Source organism: Cryptomeria japonica, chromosome 3 (assembly GCF_030272615.1).
Source record: "Cryptomeria japonica chromosome 3, Sugi_1.0, whole genome shotgun sequence".
NCBI classification, from domain to species: Eukaryota; Viridiplantae; Streptophyta; class Pinopsida; order Cupressales; family Cupressaceae; genus Cryptomeria; species Cryptomeria japonica.
The window spans coordinates 64,022,609-64,044,739 of NC_081407.1; the positions used below are offsets into that span (position 1 = coordinate 64,022,609).

General features: G+C 36.3%; 1 protein-coding gene across 1 annotated transcript; it reads right to left on the bottom strand.

The window, feature by feature from the left end:
• Positions 1-1,554: 1,554 nt before the first annotated feature.
• On the bottom strand, positions 1,555-21,929 carry LOC131032633 (uncharacterized). The gene is made up of 3 exons (XM_057963651.2): positions 21,628-21,929; positions 16,398-16,469; positions 1,555-2,193 (listed from the first exon to the last, which is right to left on the bottom strand). Exons 1-3 carry the CDS (start codon positions 21,697-21,699, stop codon positions 1,837-1,839), a joined length of 501 nt encoding a protein of 166 aa, XP_057819634.2. The 5' UTR covers positions 21,700-21,929; the 3' UTR covers positions 1,555-1,836.
• Positions 21,930-22,131: the final 202 nt, after the last annotated feature.

Here is a 22,131-nt window from a genome sequence, read left to right on the forward strand (position 1 = left end):
TAAAAACCAAAGAATGACTACCAATATTCTTTATTGTTTCAATGGTATCGTCCCCAAGAATGTGAAAATCTAGAGGCCTATTTGCAAGAAAAGCCTCAAAATTGCTTGAAAAAAATAAACAAGATATTGGGCAACTAAGATGGAGGAGGTGAGGGGTCAAGATTGGTTCCAACATCCACTATTACAACCACCAAAATTTACATAGAAGCCAAAACCAAACTATGATCCACTAATTGTGAAGAAAAATGAGAGTTAGAATTCAAAATTCAAGCCCTAAAAAAATCATTGCATCTATGAAAGGGGTTTGTGAATTTGCAAGTAACATCCTTGAAAACTTTTAATATTGGAAATGAGTATCAATTAGAGAAATCAATCATCAATCTCACATCATAGAATTAATCTCAATTCAATCTTAATTCACTCAAAACATTAACATACATCATTTTTCTCTTACTTTAATTTGATCTAATTAAATCAACAAGGGATTGACAATAGTGTTATACTTATTGTCATACATAATAGGCTCCGAACAATGTTCTTTATCACCACACATTTCTCAACTACGAGTACACTAAAGGTAAACAATTTTTGCAATTGGAATTATGTAACAAATAATATTGTACCACCTATGACTTAATTGTGCTAGGTGGACAATCATAGGCATGATCCGGATCCAACACCCAATGAGCGTAAATTCCATTTGGTATACATCATTGGTCATAACGTCGATTTCAAGTTCGAGTTTTTGTCGATCTTTGTCACAATAGTCACTTTCACATCACATCGAATTCTAGTTAAGCCTTAATCCATTTTAGTATTTCAAAAAAATTCATCTCAAATCATTCAAATAAATAAATTAAAGTTAAACCACCTTGACTACTACTATTTAATGAAAGGTTTAATTGCATCAATTGTTTATCATTCATTTTAGACGTCTAAATTAAATCTAGAATACATTTTTTTCTACGCATAAAAAAATTAAATCATTTTATATAATTTCAAGAAAATACATATCCTGAATATGAATACTACTACTTATGGTAAATAAAAAGTTCACAACATATAATATATTAATAATAAGTGGAGCATAACCTCGTGAGTAATTAAAACATTAACTATAATTTTAACTTCAGCTACTAGTAACTATAAGAATTCAACGTATCCATTCGTTTGCTTTAAAGTCTATTAAAACTAAGGAAACGAAAGTGCTTATTTACATGGCTTACATCGAAGGTGCAAGCCTAAACAAACCCTATTATTAAATTAAAGTTGTGTACAATAGCCCTTTAAATTATGAATAGACAAGGGAATATATGAGGGTACAATCAAATCCTCATTCATAATAAACAAGAAAAGCAGCTTCTTTTCAATGTTTCCAAGAGCTAAAGTTTCTTGCAGAACAAACAATAATCAAATGAATAGCAAAGAAAATGGGGGATTGTTCCTAGAGAATATGTAATCCCATTTCTATGGACAGAAGGACTTAATCTTCAAAATTAAACCAAAATTAAATCAACTATGCATCTCATTCAACATCAACATTTCAAGCTGCTCTTATTTCTGTAACTTTTTTTTGCTTTGCTTCAATAAAAAAAAACATCAACATTTCAGTAACATTAATTTCAATGTCCTATCACAAGATTTACATAAATCTTAAATATTTTGAAAATAACTACGAGCTTCCCAAGAAGTCTCAAATTACTCGTGAATATTACATGTTGAGACTCCTTTCATCTTCTGCTTCCTTAATGTTCGAGTAGCGTTGAATATCACTGTGCTAGTTAAAAAGAACCAACTATAACACTATGCAACTCATATACCATGTGAACTTAAATTTCAAGTGTAACGAGATTTTGATTGGGACTCCTTATAGCCTGGCTCTCTTTTGACATTAAAAACATCGTAGTTTTCAGTGTTTGCAAAGAGAAAAGCTCTTGATTTGTCCTCTTGTTTTTGCGCTGGATCTATCTTGACATTGAATATGTTATAATTTTCAACGTTACTCAACTTAGAACCTCCACGTTTGTGGTCCTGCTGTTGAGATTGATCTTTTTTGACATTGAATATGTTGTATTCAGATTCAGAGTCTTTCAGTGTGCCCTCCTGCTTTTGTGCTGGATCTATTTTCACATTGAATACGTTATAGTTTTCAGTGCTTTCTGATGCTTTATTCTTCTCAAACTCTGCAAAAGCCTGCAGCAAAAACCATGAGGTACTTTAGTAAAAACTAGCAATATATATTTGCACTGAGATTACAAGGCTAAAGACGAAAGAAATGTTGGATTCATAACAGCTACGCTATTTAATGAAGATAGATGCACTGACTTATGGTTAAAAATAAAACCATGGAGGGAAAAAACAATACAAGATGGTAGAGTACATGATAAAGTATTGTTTATTTAAATATATTAATCGTGCAAACTACGCAGTGAATTTAATAGAAATATCAATTAAGAACACCTTGCAAAACTGTAATCCTTCTTATGATAACACATTGAATGAAACAAAGACCAGAATTTTTGTTTCAGTACAGTTATATAAAGATGTTAAGCTGAATCACACTCGTAGTTAGAAGATCTCTTTGCCAAGAACTATGCTTAGATTATTCTATTATCACTAGCAAATGCACCCGAAGGTTCAATGGGCATGCCGATAATTTTGAGAAGAGAGGGGAACACATGAAATATTACCTGATTTCCCTTAATATGACAGATCACCTTTGTACATTACATAATATGGAAACCAAATGGATTTCTCTGGATTTTGTGTTGAGATCATTTGGAGACCTCTTGCTCCTGCTTTTTTAGGATCGCATACATATTGTTTTGCATGCTTGAAAACCATAGGAAAGGGAGTTGCAGGAAGATGTATAGCTCAGAAAATCTTTGAAAGTGTGACACTGCTGTGACTGTAAGACCCTGACAGTCTGTGTTTCCAATGTGTATTATTGTTCTATTGATTGTGAGACCCGGTGCTTTATGGATAGGCAGTGTCCAAGTCATCATTATGGAGATTCACTATCAGCCACCACGAGTGTCTGCAACAATTGGAATGAGTTCTAAGTCATGTGTCCTCATGTGTTCCAAGCAGGCCCAATGTATTACTGGAACTTCATGACAACAAAGAGTGAAAGATCAGGCAGCCCTGCTCTCATTTTTGTAGATAATAGTAATGACTTTTCCAAGCACACCATTGAGAAGTCTAGCTGGAACCCACAAATTTGAATTTGGGTTATCATATGGGACAACACTTTGGAGCAGTTTACATCCAATGGTTACACTGGAATGTCCCTCACAGGAGGCAATTGTCCTTGATTGCCAACAAGCACAACCGAGCAACCACCACACAGCCTTTGATTGTGATATGGGAAAGCACTATCAAAGCATTCTAACAACCTTGGTCCAGATCATTTCATCAATTAGAATGTAAAGTACTAACGAATGAAATACTAGCTTTCTTGAAAAGTTAATAGAGCTTGACCATGAAGAGGGTTCATGTCATTTATTGGTATACAAAGGGCTGCATGAATGGTAGATGTATTGATGTTGAATGCATCCACACCTGTTGAGGCAAGCAACAAGAAGGTTGTGTGTACATGGGAAACACCTTAGAAGCAGAAAACGCGAAAACATTGTGATTAATCGCAAAAATTGGAAATTGTCAGGTTTGTGATTTTTTCCCCTTCAAATTTCATTTTTAGCAAAATCATCGACTCATGATTTTCAACAAGCTTTTGGCATGTAAACGCGTTTAAATTGGGGGAGAATCGGAAAAAAACTCATCTGCTTTACATGCATAATTTAACACTTTTCAGCCCATGATTGGCACTTATATGCATTTTTGCACGGACTTTGCATAACTCATATTGTGAAGTCATAATAGCCACAATAAAGCACAAGAGGTCAACACGTTTGCAACTTACAGGGAAGAACAGCAAAGTCAACACATTTGCAGCCTGCAAGGAAGAACAAGGTTGGTGCACTTGCAGCTTGCAGGGAAGAACAACTTCTGTTCTTTAAACCTTAAGATACTTTATTTTAGAATGCAAGCCCCCCCAACAGGGCATTTAGTATTTTCTAGAAAAATATAAATAGATTGACAAAAGTTTTGTTTGTAGCTAAAGCCAAGAACATGGGAACTGTTTTTCAATGTTTCTTATAATTTGCAAAAGGAAAAGCAACATAATCAATCAATAAACATTAAGATTCAGTAAGAATCATGTCAACGAGTATTCCTATATTTACGTAATCATGTAAGATTCCAACTGCACCGCACAGAAACATAATTATGTAATTATCATTGAAAATTCATGTAGTGGTTTTGTTAATAACGTTTGTCAAGGTAATTATTTCTGTTAATATTTATGGTGATGGCTAGGAGACATTATCATTGTAATTATGTCAACTGGTTACGGCAGTTAGAAAAAGAAAACAGCAATTTTACAAAACAATATGATAATAAAGAAAATCTCAGTTAAATTTTGGCACCTCTCTGCCACCTATTTTAATAAACTTTAGCTCCTTATTTGTAACAATTTTTTTGTATACAAATGTTTCCTACCCATCATTGTTTTCATTTTCATTTTCATAACCAGTATGATAAACAAGGCAAAAGAATGCAAATATTGACCAATATGCTTCTTGGAAAATCTTGTATGGACATGTGTTGTTTTTTATTTGAGAACCTTCTTTCAAGTTGATCAGTTGATTGATGCACTTTTGTGCTTCTCAAATGATTTTGTGCTTTCCTTTGCAAATGCCATTTTGCTTCAATATATAGGTTTTTTTTGTTTTTTTTTCCCTTTACAACTTATTAAACAAATAAACAGTGTTCCACGGGCGTTGGGGACGGGGGGACGAGGGGGACGTGTTTCCGGGACGAGGTGACCAAGGGCCTAAATTTGGGGACGGGGGGGGTGGTGGCGGGGTGGTGGTGCTCATATATATACATATAGTACTTGAAAAACTAGTTTTGAAAAGATGTATAACAATATAAGAATTAGATTTCAAATGAAACTATAGGAAATACCAAGATTACTTAGATTAGTAATACTAATTGCTAAATGCTAAATAAAATTTGACAAATGAAATTGTCAAATTGGAGATTTCTCATTTCTATCATATGAATATCGAAAAAGGAAAACGAAAATACGAATATCTGATGCCATTGCAAAGTCTATAATAATAAAGATGATTACATAATTCATCATTACAATGAGTAACCAAATACAAATACGTGTAGCAATAGCATTACAAAAGAGACTAGAGTCAAAGACAAAATGACAAAACTCAAAATGTAGCTAATGGAGGCCTCTAATCATCTGCGAACTCCTCCTCACTAGAACTGCTGGACTCTTGAAGATCAAGGTCCCTCAAGCTCACACCAACTAGCCCTGTATCTGAAGTGGTAGGATCATCCTCATCAATCTGTGAAGGCTCCTCTGGCTCTACATCCCATCGTGCCGTTGGACTCTCCTTGTACATGAGTGTCTTGCGGTCTATGAGACGCAAAGCACTGTGTACAGCCACAAGCTTCTCTGCTCTCTTAGAGGTAAGTCTGTTCCTCTTAAGAAAGTGGATGAAGCTATATGTAGACCAGTTCCTCTCAACAGCTGAAGAACTGGAAACCTGGGATAGCAGACGGATGGCTAGAGTGGTGGTCAAAGATTTCGGGCCATGACAAGTCCACCACAAAAGTGGGTCCTCCTGTGCCATAGTGTCTATATCCATCTTTGCCGCATCTGAATAACCTCTAAGAGTGGCAAATCTTCCCCACTCAGTGTGCATTGTACCGGCATCTCTGGAATCAAACATCTTCTCTATGCACCTAAAGAAACCCGCCTTCACCTCATCATCCTCAATCGGTGTCATTCTACCCGGTCTAGCCTTGTACCACTTAGGATTCAAGGCAAAGGCAGCCATATGCAAAGGAGTGTTCAACTTGTCCCATCTACTCTGAATGATAGGCCGGATTTGCTCATTGTAGAATGCTAGAGAGGGGTCCTTCACTCGCACAGCAGCCCTCATCTGGTCAAGCATAGAGTCAATGCACTCATACACCTCTCCAAGGTTAGGTGCATCCCCATCCCCATATCTGATCACCTGGAATACTGGAGAAATGATGGAGACAATGTATTTCGCATCAGTCCAAAACACATCACTCTTCACTATCTCCTTCACCCTTCTCCCCTGCTCTGTCTTGGCCTCAGCCCACCTATTCCACTCATTAGTCATAACCATGAGTTGCAATGCCTCTTGCAACTCAATCATTCTCTCCAAGAGAATGAAATAGGATGCATATCTAATCTCAACTGGTTTCAAGAACTCCTTCGCGAAGGTCCTGAAGAGTGCATGTGAAGTGTGGTGGTTGCAGATAAACATCTGCACATCTCTCGCATCGGTGACCACTCCTCTAATCCAGTCAATCTTCCCCATGTCCTTGAGTGCATTGTTCATGGCATGCACACAACATGGGGTCCACCAAATGTGTCTATAGGCTGCCTCAACGAGTCTCCCTGCTGCTCTACACACATAGGCTGCATCTATCACTACTTGGACCACATTTTGTGGCCCAACCTCCTCAATAGCCTCCCTGAGGACCTGAAACTGGAAATCAGCATCTTTACGATGCCCTGTACAATCAACTGCTCTAAGGAAGTATGGGCCCTCTGAACATGTGACCATGACGTTGATGAGTGGACGATGGCTAATGTTCGTCCACCCATCCATAACCATGCTGCACCCCGATGCCACCCAACATGCCTTCATCTTCTCCATCAAAATATTGATCTTGGAATAACTTTTATCCAAGATCGAGGTCCTCATTTTCGTCTCCCCTGGTGGCACATAAGATGGTCCTCCCTTGGCCACCATATCCATCATCTTCCTATAATAAGGAGACCGTGTAACATGAAATGGAATGCCATTGGCAAAGAAGAAATTGCCAATGGATTCATCTATCTCATCTCTCAGCTGCACATTAAACATATCAGCAATGGGGTTGCTCTGTGGTGTATGCAACCTACGTTTCCCAGCCCTGGCAGCAGTAGAAGTGGAAGTAGATGGAGATCCAAACATCATTCCTCCTGCCTGCGAAGCATGAGAAGTATGTGGCACTGGCACATTCTGGTTGTCGTGAAGTGATGCCCTAGCAGACAAAGTAGTAGGCATTGAAATATTTGTGTCATCTGGAACCCCCCAAAGCCTGTTAAACTCAATTCTGTACTGTATATTTTTGGGTTCCTCCAAAAACTTACAATGTTTCACGCCTTTTCCTCTCCAAAACAGAAAGTGTGCATTCACCCTGCTAATGCTACCGAACCATTCTCTGTCACAAATATTGCACTTCCACTTCCTTGTTCCCCCACTTGAATGTGATGTAGTGCCTTGTACTGATATTCATGAAGCAAACTATTTTAGAGGAGACTTAGGATCAAAATGACCCCTAGCATATGGTGCCAACAACTCTGAAAGGCAACCTATACTAGCTGGTGCATTTGCCATAGAACTAGATTGGGCTCCAGGATCAGCCCCATGGTCAACCCCCCTCATTTTCAAGTTCATATTCTGAATCATTCTCACTATGAGAATGGATTTCCATGTCATCTTCACTCATGCCTTGGGAGCTCATTGTGAAATTGACACTGCATTTCACAAAATAAAAATAAAAATAAAATCAGCCTTGTTTAACAATATATTTTTAAATTTTTTTCCTATTCATCTCAAAATGAGATTTGATGTTGAATCTTGAGGGCAAAATGATGAATCATTTTGCCCTCAAGATTCAACATCAAATCTCATTTTGAGTCTTGAGATGAATAGGGAAAAAAAAACCAAAAATGACATAGAACAATGAAAATCAGAAAGTAAAACAAAAAAAAAACAAGAAGAAGTTGAAAAACCCTACCTTGTGCTTGAAAAATCTCTCCAAAATGTAGAAGAATCTTCTTCTTCCTCTTCTTCTTGCTTCTTCTAGCTCCTATCACGCTTGCAATCACTTTTCTCACCCCTTCAATCAATCTTCTTCAAGTATTTCCTCCTCTTCAAGTTGCTGGAAAAAAAATCAGTTTTCCAAAATGAGAGTGAAATCCAAAATAAACATGTTTTTGTGTTGTTTTGGGGGGTAGGGTGGGGCCCACGTCCAATTAGGGTTACCCCTTAACCCCCCCCAAAAGGCACATGTTTTTAAAAAAACTTTAAAAAGTGTCTTTTTTTGCGTGAGAACGCGAGAGACGCCTGGGCGTCTCCCCGTCCCTCGAGAGACGCCTGGGCGTCTCTTGAGGGACGGGGAGATGCCCAGGCGTCTCCCACGAAGACGCCCAGACGTCTCCACGTCTCCCTGGGAGACGCGGAGACGCAGGGACGTCTCCACGTCCCGGCGGCGTTTGGGTGGCGATGGCGGGACAGCGAGGGACGTCGCGTCCTCGTCCCCCCGTCCCCGAGACGTCTCTGACGGGGGGACGCGCCCAAAAAGGTGGGGGACGCGCCCAAAAAGGGGGGGGACGTGTCCCCGTGGAACACTGCAAATAAATGGGATTGGTAAAATAAAAACTTACATCACGATTTTTAGGGATCAACTGCATAGTTTTGAGTCGGTCTCAATCTACCCATATTTCATGAGTAGTGGTTCACAAGAACCCTTGTGAACATTCATGGTCATGAGAGATGGATTTTGGTAGGGATAAATCATCAAATATCACTTGATTGGGATTGAATTGAACCCCTGTTGAGAGCTAAAATGAACCACCACCATTTATCTCTGGTTAGAGATTCCTCACAAAATATGGATCAATAAAGATTGACTCAGGTATGCAGTTGAATTCCGATAAATCAATCAAATTTATTATATTTCCACAGTCCATGTTATTATTGTGAAAGATTTCTGGATTAAGAACTTTTGCATCAACGTTTCAGATCACACTTCGTGAACCATCATCAAGATGAGAAGAACAGTTAAGAGAAAGAAATAATAGCTTGCAGACTAAGACTAAATAAAAAGACCAGAGGAGGGAGGTGAGAAGGGTGCACACAATTCAAGGAGCAAGGAACGAAAAGACTAAAAAAGACCTAGGAAGATCCAAAAAATAAAAAGAGGAGGAAAAAAAGAAAAAGCTACAATAGAAGAAAACACAAAGAGAAACAACACAGAAAATAACAAACAAGAAGAGAAATAAAACCTCAACAACTCAAAAACCTTAACTGAAAAACAAGCAAACCAAAAATTTAAAATAATTAAAAACACAAAGACAACATTAATTAAATAAGAAAACAATACTAACACTTTATAAATGATACACATACATACATAAATAAATATATATATATATATTAAGTGTGTGAGTGTGCATGTGTATATGTGCGTATATATATATATATATATACAAACTGTAATGTCCCCACTTTGAAATTAAATTTAATAATAAATGACAATAATAAAATTAAAATATTTAAAATTAAATTAAAATATAAAATAAAATAATTAAATAATTAAATATGATTAATTAAAAATTAATTAAGTTAATGAAAAGTCAAAAGACATGAAAGGAAAAGTTGTGACTCCCTCAACAATGAGATATAAAAGGGAGAAGAGAACCTCATTTGAGAGGGGGAATAATTTGGAAATGAGAAGTGCAGATCTGATTTAAACAATAAGTGCAGATCTGATTATGAGAGGTTGTGTCCCTTTCAAAGGGCAGAAATAATGAAGAGTTGCACTCTTTCAAAGGGTGCTAATGGTGAAAGGGTGTGTCTCTTGCCAAAGGGTATACATGATGAAGAGGTGTGACCTCTCCCTCACATTGAGAGATATAAAGGAAAGGAATCAAAAGCATCTAGTAAGATCACCATTGATCTAAAGTTATACAGAATCTAGTAATAATATTGTCATAAACTGCAATATGTAATATTGTCATAAACTGCAATATGTATGACAGTCATACTTAATATCATATATATTCATAATACATTAGAAGTTAGTATACTTATAGTCTAAATCATGTTATTACTATCAGTATTTAAGAAGATGGGGATGAGATGTTCCAAAGAGGGGCAGTCTAAATCCAAGCAATAGGTTAAGTCCCAAGATAGGGTGGGGATCAACGACCCATAAGCCTTGAGGGTATAGACCCAAGATAGGTAAGGGCTTGGATCTGTAATCTCTGAGGGAACCTATTGTAGTTGGTCTCTAAGCGCCTTGGTAACATATGTAAACCCTTCTCCCTTAAAACTAAAGTAGTAGCAAGGTCTGATATCTATATTAATAATGATATTAATCATCTAATGAGGAAAATAGATAAGCACTTGTTAATAACTAATTGAAGAATATCAATCAATTTCAATATATTGAAATAGATAAGGTAGGGGACATTACAAATGGTATCAGAGCCTTGATCCGGGCAGTCTAAATCCAAGCAATAGGTTAAGTCCCAAGATAGGGTGGGGATCAGCGACCCATAAGCCTTGAGGGTATAGACCCAAGATAGGTAAGGGCTTGGATCTGTAAACTTTGAGGAAACCTATTGTAGTTGGTCTCTAAGCGCTATGGTAACATATGTAAACCCTTCTCCCTTAAAACTGAAGTAGTAGCAGGGTCTGATATCTATATTAATAATGATATTAATCATCTAATGAGGAAAATAGATAAACACTTGTTAATAACTAATTGAAGAATATCAATCAATTTTAATATATTGAAATAGATCAGGTAGGGGACATTACACAAACAAATATGTGTATATACATACATATAAATAAAAATGTGTATAAATATATATAAATAAAAATGTGTGTGTGAGTGAGTATATGCATATATGTATATATCTATGTTCCACGGGGACGCGTCCCTTGCATTTTTTGCCTCGTACCCGTACTAGGGACGAAACGGGGACGGGAATTTGCCGTTTCCTAGGAGTCCCCTTATTGGCAAATTCACCGGGGATGTTTCAGGGACGGCTGTTGGGAAGCAGAGGATGGCCAGCTGTCCCCGGGACAGCCAAGGGACGCCTAGGTGTCCCCCGATTGTCCCCAAGACAGCTGGTCGTCCCCTATGGCCCAAAAATTTTTGAAGTCCAAAATAAATAAAAACACATTTTTAATTTATAAAAGAGGTTCAGCTGGCCCCACCAAGACCCCAAATAAATATTAAAATATAACAAACCCTAATCTAATGCATAAAACAAACAAAAGGAAGAAAAAGACACTTATTTGACATTTGCAAAATAGGAAAAAAGCAGCAAGAAGAGAAGAAGCAGCTGGTTAAGGAGTGAACAGCAGGTGACTCAGACAGAGACTCTAGCTCTGATCTTGATTTAGACTCTTAGTCTTCGACCTACCATGTGCTGATTATGGACAGCCATATATTTTCTTAGTTTATCTTGACATTATGATAGACAGCTGATTATGGACTTCTATGTTTTAACTTTTCTATTTACAGTTTATGGCATCTAATAGTTATGGATGTTTAATATTTAATATTTATCATTTTATGTCTATTATGTGTTGTTTGTAACTAGGGTTATGCATGGGTTCGGATGTTGCCTTAGGGCTGGGCCCTATCCTAGGGTAACGTGACCCTAACATATGCACGACCCAATATCCACGCTATGCTAAATACACGCCATCTAATATATTGGCGCCAAAACCCAAAGGAGGCCGACTTGCATTCAAGGAGTAAAGATGTGTATAAATAAGTGACATTTTGCAAGTCAATACACACTCATCCATTCTACAAGCAAATGCGAAAACAGCTCTGCTAATAAGGTGCGAATTAATAAGGAAGAAGGCGAATTCATCCAGACTTGTGCGAATTTGTGCAAGATGACATAGGTGGTGTTGTACAAACTTGGAGAACTTAGAAAGAGCAGATCTGCTACACAAATAGATCAGATCTGACAGAGAAGCTAAGTATTGTATTTGTGCATTTAAGAGGAGAATATATAATCTGACCTGTGGGTCTTTCATGCTGGGTTTTTCCTCCTTGGAGGTTTTCCCAGGGTATGTGTGTTTGTCTACTGATTACTTACTTTCTGATTTTACTGAATGTTAACTTATTTATGACAAATCTAATTACAATCTAGGGCATAAATAAAAGATATAAGTCTGATTAACAAACCTAGGGTATAAAATTACATTATGTATGTTTATGACATATGTTTGTTGGCAATGATTGATAAAAGCATTTGAATTTTGGTAAAATGTTTGTCAATTCTCTTGTGAAATCTTAATTCAAGTCTAATGCAATGTATTAATGTCTATGATGAATGCTTTACCATTGTTATGATATGCATATTTAAAATTTCTCTATATTTGTAAAAACCCCCCTATTTTTTTAACAGCTGTCCCTTGCGAATCAAAGAGAAAGGATGAGGAAGTGGGAAGAAGGGAGGGGGACAGACAAGGAAGAGAGAGAAGGCTAGGAGTGGAGATGGTTATGGGCATTAAGGTCATTTAACAAAGGAAGCCAGGAGAAACTTAGGTTCCACCCCTCATAACCACCCATCAAATGATTTGAACATCCGGAGTTTATAATCCATGTATTCAGTTCTATCTTAATAACTCTCTTATTCTAGTTTCTTCAAAGCATTCTCATTATCTTCAATTGCCAAAAATAAAGACTCTTTATTCAAGTCATCATTAATTTCATCTTCAGATGTATGTTCCTCAATAGAACATAAGCCCTTCTCCTTTCTATTGAAATTGCATCTTTTAAACTTGTTCTTCTTCTCATCTTCATCCGGTCTCTTATACTCTTCTCTGTAAGTGCAATCAGAAGGATAATGTCCAATTCTACCACAAAAAAAACATTTCACAGATAACTTACCTTTGTATTTCCCAATAACTCATTGTAAACTTCTCACAAATTTTGCTATAATCCATGTATTCCTGGCTTCCTTTGTTAAATAACCTTAATGCCCATAACCATCTCCACTCCTTGTTTGTCCCACTCCCTTCTTCCTGCTTCCTCCTTTCTCTTTCATTTGCACCCCGCCCCTTCCCTCCCCTTCCCCTTCCCCCCTTGCTCCCCCTTCCCTTGCTTGTTGGGTTCTTTCCCCCTACATCTTAGGATTTTTCTTTCTCTTTCTTCTTTCCTTTCTTTGTTCTTTCTTCTTGTGCTTCGTTGTGTCTGTCTTCTTGTGTTTTTTTCTCTTGTTATCAACATTGCTGAGGCAAGCAACCCTATTAATGATCTTGGTATTTTTAATGTTTTATGTACTTTCTTATGTTGTCTTATTTTTTCATTTTCCTTTTCTCTTTTTTTCTTCGAAGCTCTTTCTATTGTTGTTTTAGGTTCGTTTTTCATTTTTCATTTTTCATGCTTTTGCCAATCTATCTATCTATCTATCTATCTATGTATATGTATATGTATATGTATATGTATATGTATATACTCACTCTCACACACACACATATATGTATATACTCACTCACACACGCATATATTTTTATTTATATATATATTTATACACATTTTTATTTATGTGTGTATGTATATACACATATTTGTATGTATAATAGTATATAACTATATATATACATACACATACATACATACATATGTATGAATATGTACGTATATATACTCAATATATACGCACATATACACATGCACACTCACACACTTTATATATATATATATATATATATATATGAAGTGTGTGTATTGTTTTCTTATTTTAATAAATGTTGTCTTTGTGTTTTTAATTATTTTAAATTTTTGGTTTGCTTGTTTTTCAGTTAAGGTTTTTGAGTTGTTGAGGTTTTATTTCTCTTCTTCTTGTTTGTTATTTTCTTTGTGTTTTCTTCTATTGTAGCTTTTTCTTTTTTTCTCCTATTTTTATTTTTTGGATATTCTTAGGTCTCTTTTAGTCTTTTCATTCCTTGCTCCTTGAATTGTGTGCACCCTTCTCACCTCCCCTCCTCTGGTCTTTTCATTTAGTCTTAGACTGCAATCTATCATTTCTTTCTCTCAACTGTTCTTCTCATCCTGATGATGGTTCATGGAGTGTGACCTGAAACATTGATGCAAAAGTTCGTACACAGTTTAATCCAGAAATCTTTCACAATAATTCCAATAAATCATCTAAATCTACATTCTGAAAATAAATGTGTGTCTAGCAGTAAAGTTCTCTAAGTCTGTTTTGCATTCAAAGAATGCACATGTATTTTTGGTTCAATTTCCAACTAGATAAGGAGCAGAAAGCTCCCTGATGATGATCTGCATTCAAGAACATGTAACCCTTAAGCCTTTGCGCTAGACACAAAACAACCACGTCATCAAAGCTTTTAATAATACCTAAAAAAAATTAAATATATCATAGTTCCCCTGTCTAACCATTTTGGCTTTGATTTCTTGATTGCTAGCTAAACAAAAAGGCCCTATAGTTTGTAGTGCTGAAGATAATCAAATCAAATGAAACATAACCTTGTAAACAATTCCCACAAAGCCTATTATCGATATTTGTGTCATATAGAAGATTTAAATTAGGAGTTGGATATCCTAATGGAGGCCAACGTTGGTAGCGATGTTATAAACAAAAATTAGGGGAGGCTCCGACCCAGGAGCTTCATCACCAAGACCTACAGCCCTCTAGCGTAGTTCTCTTTGTAGTAGCAAGAGTCATCAGCTATGTCTGTTTTTTGGAAATTTGTACTTAGTTGTAGGTTGACTTCGTACAAACTAGATTATAATTGAAAATGTGTTAACTGTCATCATCTCGTTATTATTTATGTTGTTTATAATTAGGGCCTGGCGATTCCAATTGCCTTAGGCAACATTGGAATCCGCCTAAGGGGGCCAGCCCCTTTCCCACTATATAGGGCCAGGCCCTATACCTTCGGCTAAATCCAAAAAGGTCTCCACGCTACACATTAATAGTGCCGACCTTATCCTCTCAAACAAAAGAAATTAAATTAAATTAATTTGCAAATGAAAAGGGTGAAGCCGACTTGATTAAAGGGTTTGCTCTCCTATAAATAAAGCATTCTCTCCTCACAATATCATTAACGCAGCTCAAGTAAAAATGCGAATTACACATGCAAGATAGCGAACTCTTTTGGAAGAAGCAGATCATACCGAACTCCCTTGTGAACTGCAGCGAACTCCAGTCTTGCATAGCAGATTACAGTGAACTCCATTTATGTGCAGCAGATCACCAAGTAGATCACAGCAAACAACAAAGCCATCATTAAAACAGTAATCTCCATTGAAGGCTAAAGCAAAGGACTGTGAACTAGTGGGAAGGTACAGTTAACTCCAGTTATGCACAGCAAGACAAGGTAGAAGGGCTGCAAATCATGATCACTGCCAGCAAACTACTTGTGTAGTCTTCTGTATCATCTTCTTTGTGACTGCAACTTCTATACTCCAGATAAGTGTGTAATTATCAATTGAACCTAAAACCATAATCAGATCTGAGGATCTTTTCTGGCTGGGTTTTTCCTCCTAGGAGGTTTTCCCAGGGTATCTGTGTCTTGTCTTTATGCATTCATTTCTTACTATGCTTAAATCTGAAAAAAAAAAAATCTAATTAAACCTAGTTAGAAACAAATTCTGATTTTCTGAGTGTTATCTAATCTGAAAGTACTAAAATTAACAATTTATGCACTATGAAGTATGTTTTGTACAATACAATGTAGTCAGCGATGTAAATGTAAACAACAAAAATCTATATTCTATAATTCATGGGCTTAACTCTCAATTTTATTCGTGCCTGTAAATTTCAAAAACAAGTAGTTTTTGCCCCTTTGTCTACATTTTTTTATGCTTTTTTTTTATATCCAATTTTTCTCATTTTTTCCAAAAAATCTTATACTTTTGGTTTGCCAATTCCCAAATGATTTATGCTGCTATGGGGAGCACTTCCAGAAAGTTTTATCTTGATGTCAATTTTTCTCATTTTTTTCAAAAAATCTTACTTTTGGTTTGCCGATTCCCAAATGATTTATGCTGCTAAGTGGAACAATTCCAGAAAGTTTTATCTTGATGTCATTAGTCAATTATGATTTCCCTGTTCCAGCAGTACCTTGTATGATCATGCAAATTGGTGGTTGCATTACTGACAGAGAGAATGTTTCAGTGTCGAAAGCAGTTTGTTTACCAAAAGAACGCTCGTTTGGTGTGACATGAACTGGTTTCAATTTTTTCTACTCCTACCTGGTGTCTTGAATAGTTGGATTCAATGTTTCTAAAGGCCTTTTTTTTCCAAAAACTAACACTACAACACAATGTTATGATAGAGGCAATGGTAACATTGCATACCTTTTTTGCATTTCTCTGATTTTTCCTCCTATTATATAGAGAACCAAGATCAACCACTAATCAAAAGGTCCCATTAAATCCTTTGCCAAAAACATTGTTTGGTTTGCTTCATTTGTGGATCTTAAGTTTGCCTGCAGAAATACCTGTTTTCCCCGCAGTTCCATGTTCTCTTCTTTGAGTTGTGTTACTTCAGCTTCCAGCTCTAGAGTATATGCCTGTAAAAATGCAAAACATATTGAATGAGTTTTCAGAACTACAAAAAGGGTTTGCTAAACCCTGGAACCATGAATACAAAGACAGGATAGTTAACATACAAACAAGCATCAAGTAAATTATTTTCTCAAGTCAGATGCATCAGAAATACAAAAAGGGTTTGCTAAACCCTGGAGTCATCTAAGATCGTAGTGTTCACAAAGACTGGGTAGTTATATACAAACAAGCATCAAGTAACAGACTTTCTCAAGTCAAACGCATCAATTAACCTTGGATCCTTTAACTAAAATCCTCAAAAGACTAAACCAGAATTAACATCAATTAAGACCAGCAAAAGTAATACAGATCTCAAACAAATTTACACCTAAAGAAATGGAATTGCTAACTATCATGCCCCCGCCAAGATCACAGCCTTTATTAAGAAAAAGATCGCAAATTATTTCCAGCAACAAGGAGATAGCATTCATAATCTAATAATCGAGTGGCACAAGTAATAAACAGCAGCGCTAGCAAATTAACATATTTAAGATTTAATAACTATTCTCCAAGTACAAAAATGAAGGGGTGTAACTCTTGCAAAGATAGTGGTTTTGATGGAGAGGTGTGACTACCTCAAAATCGAAGATACAAAGAGGGGCACACTTCATTTGAGAAGGGTATCCAATCAGAAAATCATCCAACCATCCATCAATCATCATTTGGGAATTTAGAAATAGATTATTACTCTCAAAAGCAGCAATGAAGGGTGGTGACTCAATTCTTGTGAAAGGTGGTGACTCTTTCACCAATAAAGTATAAAGGAGGGATCATTCCATGGGAAAGGGAAACAAGCATTCAATCGATCAATTAGGAATATGACATTATGTGACTTTGCAAGTAAACTATGTTTTCAGGAGTAGTGATGGTGTGAGAAAGGGTATCTCTTCCATTAGGAAGATTATATATATATATATGGAGATCATTCCAAGAAAACATGAATACATCATCACTCATCAATCCATCCATCAAGCAAATGAATCAAATCAACAAGTCATTCAAGCATTCACTCATCAACCCATCAAGGAATGAATCAATCAATTAATCATTCAAACAACAATCAATTCAGAAATCATCTACAATTAATAAAAATGATTCAGATAATCGATTCAAGGCAGAAATTCCAAAATAAACTCGGCAGTACCTATAATTTCAGAAATTCATTCTAGAATCATTTATAAAAGCATTCAAATATTATTCAAAGGATTGATTGTCAATCCATTAAGAAATATTATTCAGCAATAGTCTAGCAAATACATCAAGTGATCCGTTTTGAATTCTAGGTAATATTTGCAAACAGGACAGGGTCCGAGCTCACGCGATGAGCTTAAGGTTTGGAGGGACAGGGCCTTTTCCTACCTTTGACATGCTAGAGACGGGGTCCTTGGTACTGTCACTGTTGAGTTAGGGACAAAGTCCTTGAATCAGCAAATTTGCAAAGTATTTCTGAAGAATTCATGATTTGATCAACTTGGGTATTGTGCTATGATTTATTGACCTGAATACACACACACACACACACTTACAAATTGCAAATTTGATAAAACTATTGTTATATTTTGAGTGATTATTTTTGTTTTAAAGAATATCCCAAAAGGGGACATTACAATTGAAATCAGAGCATTGATCATGCCAGCCTGCAGGTTAAAACAATAAAACGTAGTCTTATGTTAAACATCTAATGTGATTGGGTTTGATAAAAGGTTTATCCATCAATATTATCTCTTACAAAGTTGGATGGCACCAAGCTAAGCCATATCTCTAGCTTATCTTCACTACGAGTAACCATGATCATCATCATCCTCTTCAAGAGCTAAACCATTGTTTTCACCACTTATACATACACCAACTTAATTATCCAAATGGCTGTCATGAGAAGAAGAACCACATACCACAGCTCGACTAGAAATTGTATTGAGATCAACATTGTCTTCATAGGCATCAACATATGGAAGAATACCAAGAAAGGAGTCAAATTCTTATCCTTCAAACTGAAAACTTACATGCACATGGTTAGTATCATTATCATCATCAAAAATGAACCCATCAGGTTGCACTATAAGGGCATATATTATCATCACTATCTACACAGCCGTCACACGGTATGAATCATCCTTCTCATTTTCTTTGGACATATACCGTCAACATGGTCACTAGGAGAAGCACTCATACAAAAAGAACCGTCATGCAGATCCTTTGAAACTGCAGAGCTAATATTACCAACATTAAAGGAAGTAACGTATATACTGTATGACACCTCACTTTTGCATTTGAGAATAATTTTGGGATATTTCTAGAAACTCTCTAATGGGACTAGTTACAAAATGTGAGACTATTAAAAGTGGACCAAAAAGACAAAATCATTTCAGAAAAGCTATAAACTTATTTAAGGTCACAGATGCATGTCATGCTTCTAATTCTCGACTTAATATATGGAAAGCTCATTTTCCTTCTTTGCCTTGAAGAAATATCCATAAAACGGTACAAGGGTTGGACCAACCAAAACAGTTTCTTACAGATGTAGTTGATACAAAAGGAAATTGATTTTTGGATTGAAGCCTCCCTTACTTGGTTTCAAACTATGCTTATTACAGGTGTCATGAGAGAAAACTTATCTTAAATTATGGACCTTGCAAATTTCCATTGCAATAAAATTGTTCTCACGAGTAGCCAGCTCTTCATCTTGTGAGAGGAATTGGAGTACTTAGAGTTTCATTTGTTCACTGAAGCGGAACCGATTATTGTCAAAGAAAGCAGAGAACCTAGTCTGCATTCATAGCTCACTTTGCCTTCTCTCTCATGTACATGCTAAGTACAAGGAGGGTCCTTCAGCAAAATGAAGCCAAATTCCACCTAATCGAGCAGTTGCACCCTTGGAGGATTAAGTGGTTGATCCAAGGCCTCAAAAATTTACCCCCAATTCTATTTGTTGTTTTTCCGGGCTGTGCTTGTTCACCGCAGGCAAACATCAGATTGTTGCCTTCCCAACCATAGACGATAAGGTCTTATCGTCACCCCCAAGCACAAGTTCGCTTACTGCGAATTGCTAGTCTTCATTATCTTTGAAAGACTACAAGACAATTGAATATATATGAGGTAAGGCTGCCTAAAAGACCTCAAGTCGGCCTTACTGATTTGACACCAAGAATAGGGTCAGTCCTATTTAATTACAAGTTACTTATTTAGGGCCAGACCAATACCTTTATATTAAACATATAAGCTGTGAAAAGGCCAATTAGCAATTCCAAGACTAGGTTGGCCCTCGCTAGGTATCCGACCTAGCTACATGTCAACACTATTGCCTACAAAGGAACCTGAGCTTATGTCATTGTTTAAGGAAGAGTCCTATCAATTGGCGAAAGCATTAACATTTAAGTGAATATGTTCTTGAGAATGCAAGCAAACTACTCCAACAAATACACATTGGGATAAGAAAAGGCACTCTGCACTTTGGTGGTAACGCATTCTTGAAGAATGTTGAGTGAACTTGTTTGTAGATAACTGAATACACGCTATACTTAAGCAAATTTGAATATTTATCTCTTAAGAAAATCTAAGGGTATTTGAAAAAATATAATCTTGAGAGTGATGAGTATTTAAAGAGCATCACAGCTGAGGACTTGGAAATTAGCAACATAGTTGATGCAGGAGTAGAACTTCATCCATTGAGTGACATAATATGATAATTTAGATTTCGGATTTTTGCCTGTTGTACGTGGATCAGCATTTTGATTTGTATTATGAACTCTTGAGTCAAGAGTCTTGAATGTTGACACTTTATTTAAATCATTATATTAATCTTTGTGTGTTTAAACTTGAAAGTTAAATGTCATGATTCATGGTATTGATAGTCAAAGAAATTTAAATAGCAAACAATTAATCTTTTCAATTTTTCTCTCATTAAACTTGATGTGTATTCAGAGTTTCAATATATATATTGGCATCTCCAAGTACCGTCTCCTACTTTTTTCAAAAAATGACATACCGAAACCGGTAGTCATCTCCTCCAACAGCACCAGTACCAGTCTCTTGGCAACTATGCTAAATCCACCCATACAACCATCCAATTTAGGCCTTGAGCTGCTGCAGCAGCAGCAGCATTACAAACAGCAGAGCACTGGAGCACAGAACAGCTCCTCGACAGCAGCAACACAAGGGAGAAACACTAGCAAAATGTAGAGGGTAGCAGATTCAACAATTTCACAGCAAATCTTCATAGAACACCTTACAACAAATGTTAATGGAAAGCAATGACAGTCACATGTTTTAGAAATGGGAACCATAAAAAAAAAAACTAATGCATGCTAATCTTCCATATTTTCAAAAACAGTCAAATCCCATACAATTTTCATTTTAAGGGTTTTTAAGCTGTTTTTTGGTAATTTTAGAAGAATGTTTAAGTTTTTATTAAGTTAACCGAATTTCCAATTTTTTCAGAAAAAGTCCGTTAACTTTAGAAGTAGATCTGACGTATAACAATACGAGCAGCATACCCTTTCATGGGAACCCTAATGTTAAATCTTCTTCTTAAAAACCTCAGTGGCCATTTTGTAGGAAATATGTCAACTGCTGCTCCGTGTAAGGGACAAAAAGATTGCAGAAGGTACTGAGAATTTGAATAAGATTTTTTCGACAAATGGCAGTGTGGAGATTTAATTTAGATGACAATACTTTCCCAAATAAACTTTATATAAAACCCTCGAATTTACTTCTAATGGAAGCAAAAGGTTCATGAATTTTGCAGCATCTGCTGAGGAAACTTTGTGCTGGTTAGTGGCAAATTGCCCTAGTTTGAGAACCTGCAATATTGTGTACAAGTTTTTTTTGGACCGGGATGAATTTCCCCAATTGTGACCTCAAAATTTCAATCAACCCGACCGGTATGAAGTCCCCAATTGTAACTTAGAACACGACTCGGATTTTAGCATATAAAACATTACCTATGACTGTGTTTAGACTATACATTACCGCCTACACCCTTGGGACAGAACCAGGGCCTGTGAGATCAAAAAAATAGATAACCTTCACCATGAAGATCGCAGAACAAAAGATTATCAAATTAAAGATTAATTGTCAAATCTATGTTGCAGCCTCCTGAAAGAAAATATGACAAGATGAACTAACCGCATGTGATGAAGGGGTGTCTTCTGGGTAGAATTTGCCGTACTCCATGTTGCTTGTATTCCACCCATCCATTCTTGCTCAAGTATTATAAAATCAAACACCCTGAATGCTATAATATTTGAAAACAAAAACAAATACCTTACAAAGTTTACTGCAATTACCAGATCCGAGAAACAGGAGCGTAAACGAAGCTAGAAGAATGTATTAAGGTAGGCTGATTTTTACAAGGCAATGTAGTGGATTTTTAATCTGTCAGACTGCGACCTTTCAATGTCTGACCGTTGCATAAAGAAATAGAATAAAATATCTCGAAAAATAAATAAACTAATACTTTTGAATTGAAGTGATCAGCCACAAAACTTTTTTTTCTAAAATATCTCGAAAAATAAACTAATACTTTTGAATTGAAGTGATAAGCCACAAAACTTTTTTTCTAAGTATGAACACGGCGAACAATTGATTTGGTTGTTGGTGGGTTTATTATTATCTCTAGTCAAGTCACGC

Excerpts from the sequence above, each read along its gene's own strand:
- LOC131032633 (XM_057963651.2), bottom strand. The coding sequence starts at position 21,699 with ATGGATGGGTGGAATACAAGCAACATGGAGTACGGCAAATTCTACCCA. Across the intron at positions 16,470-21,627 it reads ACACCCCTTCATCACATGCG|GCATATACTCTAGAGCTGGA; the intron begins GTTAGTTCATCT and ends GCATTTTTACAG. Across the intron at positions 2,194-16,397 it reads TGGAACTGCGGGGAAAACAG|GCTTTTGCAGAGTTTGAGAA; the intron begins GTATTTCTGCAG and ends TTTTTGCTGCAG.